General features: G+C 36.1%; 1 protein-coding gene across 11 annotated transcripts in view; it reads right to left on the bottom strand.

The window, feature by feature from the left end:
* LOC126092365 (rap guanine nucleotide exchange factor 2) overlaps positions 1–8,569 on the bottom strand; it is a 318,859-nt gene that overhangs the window by 1,236 nt on the left and 309,054 nt on the right. For all 11 annotated transcript variants that reach the window (XM_049907913.1, XM_049907922.1, XM_049907949.1 and 8 more), the window contains one exon: positions 1–2,531. This exon is cut by the window's left edge. In XM_049907913.1, coding sequence (XP_049763870.1) covers positions 2,500–2,531 — 32 coding nt within the window. In that variant the 3' untranslated portion in view covers positions 1–2,499. The remainder of the gene's footprint in view (positions 2,532–8,569) is intronic.

Here is an 8,569-nt window from a genome sequence, read left to right as displayed (position 1 = left end):
TAATCTGATGATGTTTGGTGCTTAAAATATATGTGAATGAAAGATTGAAACACAAACTGATTTGAGAACATGAAATTCTGCCTTTCAGAGAAACGTTTTGACTATAACACCAGCATTTACTTAATATTTTGTGTCAGATGTAATAGTAGAAATTCTGGTACAAAATGTTCTAACCCAAAACTTAGAACTAGTTGTGTTATGCAAATTAAACGTTCCTGCTTATAAACTTTGCTTTCACTTCCCAATGAATATTATAAAATATCTTAATAGCATGTAGAGTAAGTTATATACAAATCTGAAAGAAGAAGAAAAAAAAAATCACACATGTAGAAACAGCACCAAACTCACTGGAGTAAAGCCAGCAACAGTCCAAACTTTGTTATAAATATTAAAATGCAATGAGTATGACCATTTCTCCATCTGTGATTGGGATCTGTGCAAACAATCAATAATGCTACTCTACACAGAAACTATAAGTAACAAAAAGGAAATCTAGGAGCAATATCGGCATAAAGTGTAAATGTGTGCATTGAATCTGTAATTCACCTGGAATACATTTGATATTGGCTTGGATAAAGCTGCATAACTACTTCAGCACTGGCACTCAATTTTCATGTGTTCCTCTGATTATGACCATTTATGTTGTGTGTGTGTCAACCACAGCCACAGATGTATAAAATTCAAAATAAATAAAAATGTGCACTGGCATATAACAATCACACAAACAAAGTTTTTACTTTGCTGGCACTCCAGAGCAAAAAGCTAAAACTAGCCCTCACATCATTTTATTTTAATGTTCTCATTTTCTTTTGGAGTACTAGTATTTTGAAAGTTAGTTTCAGTTTGCTCGTAAAATGTCAAATGTTTGTCTCAATTAAAACAGTCAATATATATAAATTTGGACTGACCTACAGATATTTATACCATATTATGACATCCAAATTCTACACATACCTAAATAGACAAAGTTTCATAATACATATATAATGAAAAATATACCACCAAATATGTTATCAAAATATTACAGCACGACACGACTAGGCAAAACGTCCCTCTCTTTTCACACAGTAGGCAGACATACAAAAATTTCAAATAACACACATATTTCTTTTAATCTATATGTACACATGTAAGTCTTGAGATGATTTCCCATCTGCCATAAAGTGATAATATAGTAAATATGTTAAATACATTGCACATTGATGATCTGGTGATCTAAATATGATATGAACATAACTACACAACACAGAATGCAAATACTACACAGTAAAGATCTTTTGATAATGGCATACACAGCATTTGAGAGCAATTGTACAAACGCCTGACAGCTCAATTTCAAAGTAATTTAGCTGCTAGCGCATATTTGACAGATCTCAAGAAATGGTCACTTAATATTTTGAGTTCTTGTACACATTAATAAAAAATTGTTACCTGTAAATACATTTAATTCCTAAATTCGAATGTAAAAAAAAGGAAAAAAGAATTTAAAATATTCCTGGAGTAGATTCTTTGGAACAAGTCACTTTTTACAACTATTCACTACAATACTCATATGTTTCAACATATAAAGAGTCATTTTGTACAATGAACAAATAACTTTCAGTTTATGAAAAGTTGTAAATAAGACAAATAATCTCATTTGTATTCAGATTTGTTATCACTTGGCTATTTACACTGTATTAAAAAGCTAATGAAAAATTTGAGATGACATTAATGCACAATATTTGCTTGTTGATATTCATACTACACTTAACTGTTGCTCATTCTAACATAGTTTTATCAGTCACATTTATCTACTGCAACATGTAAGACAAAAATATATTCAGTTATTTTACAGATCAGAATTGTAAACATTTTTCAAAGTCATATCATCCTTTACATCTGATGCAATGCTGCAATTGGTACAGCAAATAATTATAATATTTAAAGTGCGTAAAAATTATTTTTACAAGTATTTATATCATAGTACAGATATCACAAACACACATTTTGATAATAATTCATCATTTAAAACAATAATGAATGCTGAGTATGAATAACTGTAAATTTTAGCATGCGAAATTATCACAAGCAGTGATAACCCTGTGAAAGAAATGCCAAATTTTTATGGCATTTGGATTTACTGATCTCTCAGATATCATTCCAAACACAGGGGCAAAATAGAACAAAGTACACAGAAGAAATTATAACATGCAAGCTCCCTGCCATACTGGCCACAGAATAAAGGCTGTCCACACAGTTCACTGACTGCTATTTGCTGAATGCTTAACTGCTGTAAACACACTCGTGTACGCAACTAAAAAACAGGACAATAAGTACAACTGCAGGGGAATGCAAAGACAATACGTACTATCATTTTCTCCCGATGTGCAGTAGCTATTCTTTACAAAACTCATCACAATCCCCTTTTCTTCACTATCTGGCACTCATCTGTGATACTCTCAACAACGTCACTCAGTGAGATGAAGATAGGAGAATGTAAACCATATGGAAAATAATTCACACTGCAGATACTTGTGCACCGTCATCATCTGAAAAACAAACATAATTGTGAATAAATTAATTTTTATCACAACAACATCATGCACAAAAGAAAAAAAATACAATATCAAACATCACTACTGAAGCTCAAATTGGCATATCTCCTTCAATTAGTTCAACTCTGACAATAGGGAACAGAAAACCTAAGACTTTAAAAATATAATTAAAAGCACAATTGTTACAGTAAGTAAAAAGCAATATTCTTAGTAAATGGACATAAATCAGAATATTAGCCTAAAACTAAAAAAAATATTTATTTCTATTTTACTTGCTCAGTTATGGCAACTCTACCCTTTCTCAGGTATGTTTTCTTATATCAACTTCCACCCAATAGGTGCATGAACTATGATTTACAGAGCAGTTATTACTGGTTTCTAAAGTTCTGACACAATGTTCACTTCTTGAGGTCAAAGTCCCGAACTTGATTTTTCCAATCTGGTACGCAGAAATATCTATTAATGTTAGTCATACATGAGGTTCATTCAAATGAAACCTGGTCAGTTCATCTACCTTTGCCTTAAATGTAAGGTGGCACCACGTAACTGCAGGTATGGTGATGCCATCTGTTTCTAGAGAGACTGACATGTGCACACCATTTGATGTTGCATAGTGCCAGTGTAGTTTCATGCCGAAGAGAAGATGGTCACACAAGTTATCATTCACTACTGAACAAACAAGTGAGTAAGCAGGGACAACGAGGAGTGATTCGATTTTTGGCAGCAGAGGGAGTTGGAGGCCTGAATGTATTGACAGATGAAGGCTGTGTACGGTGAGTACAGTCCGAGTCATCCAAGTGTTGTGGAATGGCGCACACGATTCCTTGAGGAGCACAAGTCACTGGAAGACGATGCTCATCCTGGACCGGCTCATCGTGTCATCAAACCGGAAATGGTTGCGGAAGTGAATAATTTAGTCTTGGACAGCCACAGAATCACCATGAATGAGATCCTTCGGTTACTGGGTATTAGCGTGGGCACCTCCACACCATAATGCATCAACGCTTGAACTTTGGAAAAATCTGTGCGCAGCCGGTTCCCTACCAACTGACCGCCGAACAGCACAATACTGGAATGGTGCTGTCTTTGAGTCATCTGCAACATTACCATGAGGAGGAATACGGCATTCTGTTGCGTATTGTCACAGGTAACAAAACATGGTGTCACCATTTTGAACTGGAAGGCAAGTGTCAGAGTAAGCAGTGGAAACATATGATTTCACCGCCTCCAAAGAAATCAAAGGCCATGCACACCAGTTCTGGTAAGGTTATGTTGTCCTTTTTTTAACACAAGTGCCCACTGCTTGTCGAGTTTCTGGAAGAGGGAACCACCATCAATACCCAGCGTTATCAAGCCACTTTACAGAACCTTAGACGAGTCATCAAGTTGAAACATCGAGGCATGTGTTCCAATTGCATTATCCTCCTGCATGATAATGTCCGCCCACACATGGCCAATGCGGTGAAGATGACATTGAAGTAGTTTCGGTGTCAAACGCTGGAATATCCACTGTACAATCCTGATCTTTCACCATTGACTTTCATGTGTTTAGACCTCTAAAACATGCTATTCACGGACATCGATTCACAACAGACAATGAAGTGTGTGACTGGATACAAGCCTGGATCCGACGGTAGCCTACTAGCTTCTTCGAGTATGGAATTGACCGGCTAGTGTCGCAATAGGATAAATGGCCCAACAGTTTTGGTGACTATTTTTGATTATGTGTACTGTGTATAACTACATTTTTGAGTTAATAAAATCATTACCATTACTTTACACTAGTGACCGGGTTTCATTTGAATGCCCCTTACATATCGTGACACAAGCAGACGTTCTTTACTTGACAACAACTTGTCTGTTGTTCATTTTGGCATTATTTTTATGTCAACTAGTAACTCACAAACCATTCAGGACAGTGAAATATATTAACTACAATGTTGCTTCATGTTTATATAAAAGCTGTTCTATTGGAAATAACATGTGATGTTAGTTTATGTAACTTTCATACACATAGCAAAATCAATCTTTCTGCTATCATCAGAGGATGGAGACAAACTGGCTATAGTAACATGTCTTTTAAGGCCTAAACCTAATATCTACACTTTGTAGTGTGCCACAGACAGTGAAAAAACTGTACCCACATTTTTCTAGATGTTTTTTCTTTCCCACTCGGACATGGCTGGTAAAGGACTGGGGGAGAAATGATAATCACCAAATTTATACAATCAAATAGCTCTTCACAATATTTGGAAAAGGATTGGGACAGAAATGATAATTACCAAATTTATAAAAGCAAATAGCTCTTCACAATATTATAAGTGCACATAGATAAACAGGGAAAACCAGTTCTCTTCTTTCCTATATCCAACACGAGTTCCTACGATAAATATCAGCTGATATGGTAAAAAAAAGTGCAGAACACTTTGAAGAAGCAGATTAAGTTGTAACCATAGTGTATTTTCTGCTAATATGCCAGAGTATTAACATACACAACTTACATTACTTTGCACAGAAGTTCGCTTACTGTTTTTCCATAATCTCACCCCCCTCCCCCGGGCAGTCAGAACAACCTTCTTAAGTCTTACACTACGTTTCTCGCATTTTAAAACTCACTTGCCATCAGATTTGTTGTCACTCATTCAACTCATATTCCACAAAGACTTCTCTCTCTCTCTCTCTCTCTCTCTCTCTCTCTCTCTCTCTCTCTCTCTCTCTCTGTCACACACACACACACACACACACACACACACACACGCACACACACACACACACACTTTTTCTGATTCAATATTCTCCAAAGCTTTGACTTTCCTTTTACAGTGTGACATTCCCTTTGTTCTTATATTTAAAAAATCTACTTGGCCAGCAGTTCCTTCTTTACTGCGAAGATATTTTATTTTCTTTATAACTTCTATATACAAAACAGTAATATTTAATAATACCTGAAGATGAGAGCACAGTCTGTTAAAACCAGTTGTTTTAAAGAAAATATTTTATGCGATCTTGGCTGCTGAATGATTTTTAACAATTGAACAGATCACCCTTCAGTTCTCTCAAAATGAGAAAATCCAGTAACATTTTGTTTTGAATTATACATATTGCCCTCTTTGTTTTGATGCTGCATCAGTAAATACTTCTTGAGAACTTTTTTTTACACAGATCCAGCTTTAGTGTAGTTATCTGCTTCCCTCTATAACTGAACACCATGATAGATCACTCTGCATGACAAGAGTATTCACTCATGTTTGTAAACACACACACACACACACACACAAATAAATTATGTACTCTGAGAATCGAACACTGATGCCTTGTTACAAGTAAAGTAGGAACTTGGTAAGTTCACTTTATTAAGCAATAACAACAATACAGAAAAGTTACAGGCAGATGGCATAACATTTAATGTAGTTACTGAATTTTACATAAGAAGAATTCACAAACAAAGCTACAAGTGATGTTGCAAGGATAACCTTAAAGTTTTAGTAAAAATAGGAAAGATGGGCAAAAAATACTACACAAAAAGGCAAACATATTGCAAAGATGGGTGTTCCATTGATAATATATACCAAAGTGGGCAAAAAAAATGAGTTGTGTATTTTCTGTTGTAAAGATGCATCTCCCTGTGGTACATGGTACATGTACAGGTGCTCTACAAAATTCAGTAAGGACATTACTTCGGCAACGGGCGTCATGTTACTAGGGCAATTTGCCAAGTGGACATGTCAGGAAAAAATTACAGTAATAGAGGACTCCGTTCATCACCATACAGCTGTCAAATAAAAAAGACTGATATATGAGAATTATTGTTTGAATTGCACTATACAGGGTGTTACAAAAAGGTACAGCCAAACTTTCAGGAAACATTCCTCACACACAAAGAAAGAAAATATGTTATGTGGACATGTGTTCGGAAATGCTTAATTTCCATGTTAGAGCTCATTTTATTACTTCTCTTCAAATCACATTAATCATGGAATGGAAACACACAGCAACAGAATGTACCAGCGTGACTTCAAACACTTTGTTACAGGAAATGTTCAAAATGTCCTCAGTTAGCGAGGATCCGTGCATCCACCCTCCGTCGCATGGAATCCCTGATGCACTGATGCAGCCCTGGTGAATGGCGTATTGTATCACAGCTGTCCACAATACTAGCACGAAGACTCTCTACATTTGGTACCGGGGTTGCGTAGACAAGAGCTTTCAAATGCCCCATAAATGAAAGTCAAGAGGGTTGAGGTCAGGAGAGCGTGGAGGCCATGGAATTTGTCTGCCTCTACCAATCCATTGGTCACCGAATCTGTTGTTGAGAAGCGTACGAACGCTTCGACTGAAATGTGCAGGAGCTCCATCGTGCATGAACCACATGTTGTGTCGAACTTGTAAAGGCATGCTGACGAAACTAAAATGAGCTCTAACATGGAAATTAAGCGTTTCCGGACACATGTCCACATAACATCTTTTCTTTATTTTTGTGTGAAGAATGTTTCCTGAAAGTTTGGCCGTACCTTTTTGTAACCCCTGTATAGTGCAATGCAGGAATGAAAAGGTGACATATAGTTACTTGTAAGAAATGTTTACAATTTCAGATCGAAGGTAATGTCCACCTTGCAAAAACTTCCAGAGATATAAAACTTGGGTACCCAAGTGCCAACATGAAGAGTCAGCAAGGAAAGGCACAACAAATCACTATCAAAATTCAAACAAAATATTGCAGCGACCATAAGAAAGGAAATGTATCCTTTAAAAGAAAGAGGGATGATATCATCACAACAAGAAGAGGGCAACAATAACAAGTATTTCATAGGGAAATAAGAGATATGAAATTTATCATATGAACCCTTAGACTGTCCATGCCCAGAGTGACACAAAAGGAATGGAACAGGCTGGCGATATAAACTGGTGATTAGTTGCTGATAAATGATAAATTGCAGTTGTTATGTGAGAGTGTGGCGGAGACAAAAGATGATTTGTTGCTCCCAAGCATCTGTTTGTTACACTCCCAACCAGCTAGTTTTAAAATTAAGTTGATGATGGCTGTCTTGATTGCTAGTTTAAATATTGAAACAGGAAGTCGACATTTCTGTCTGCAATCCCAGAATCTCATGGAATACTTATTATACCAAGAAACTTCAAAATACAACTATAGTAGTCTGACATACCACTTTTGAGATAATTAAATTATTAGAGATCTGAAAACTTTGGGACATTTCAAGTAAATACGCAGTACAAATGTTGATTACAGCTATTACCACAACAAAATCTGTTTTATAGGGAGCAGAATTTCTTGCATAATCAGGGTGTCTACATGGACAAGCAAAAAAAAAATTCCCGGATTTCCTGGTTAAAAATACACTTTCTCCCGGGCGAAAACACACTTTTTCCGTGTTAAGTGACCGTATACTATTCCTTGGCACTGTAAAACTCATCAATCCTTTGAATGTTTATGGTTTTATATACCGGTGTAGAATTTCCCGCCACTTTAGAAAACGAAACTCGGGGGGGGGGGGAATACACGTTTTGAAACACCTTTGATGTTCGCTACATATTTTCGTATTATGAAGGTATAAATTCGAATTCCACCAAATACCGCATGTTACTTTCCAAAGCATTGAAATCGAGATTGCGATGCGCTTTTGTAAGCCACTCATAACTCATGTCACGTGATCTCGCCAGCTCATGACAACATAGGACATGTGATGTAGCTAGCCAATAGCAAGATCACTGTTAAGTACCGCGAAAACACAAATAAGAAAAGTTAATGGTTTAAATTATTATACATAGCATTCACATATAATATTGGTCTCCAAGATTAATAAGCTGGAGGAGAAGCTAAGCTTCCACATATAATGTTGATCTTTTCTGCGCGTGATGATACACTTTAAGATACATTACACAAATTTTTAATAACGACATAAATGTGTGATCTTCTGAACTTGAAATTCTTCTAAATGGCCGTCCTCAAAGAGTTGATTTTTAAATGAGAGTCGAACGCTTTGTTATTTCAGAAATTCGTCGTACATTCTCGC

The sequence above is a fragment of the Schistocerca cancellata genome, chromosome 1, assembly GCF_023864275.1.
Source record: "Schistocerca cancellata isolate TAMUIC-IGC-003103 chromosome 1, iqSchCanc2.1, whole genome shotgun sequence".
Taxonomy (NCBI): Eukaryota; Metazoa; Arthropoda; class Insecta; order Orthoptera; family Acrididae; genus Schistocerca; species Schistocerca cancellata.
The sequence above is the reverse complement of the archived record's forward strand: the minus strand, read 5'-3'. Positions and strand labels throughout refer to the sequence as shown.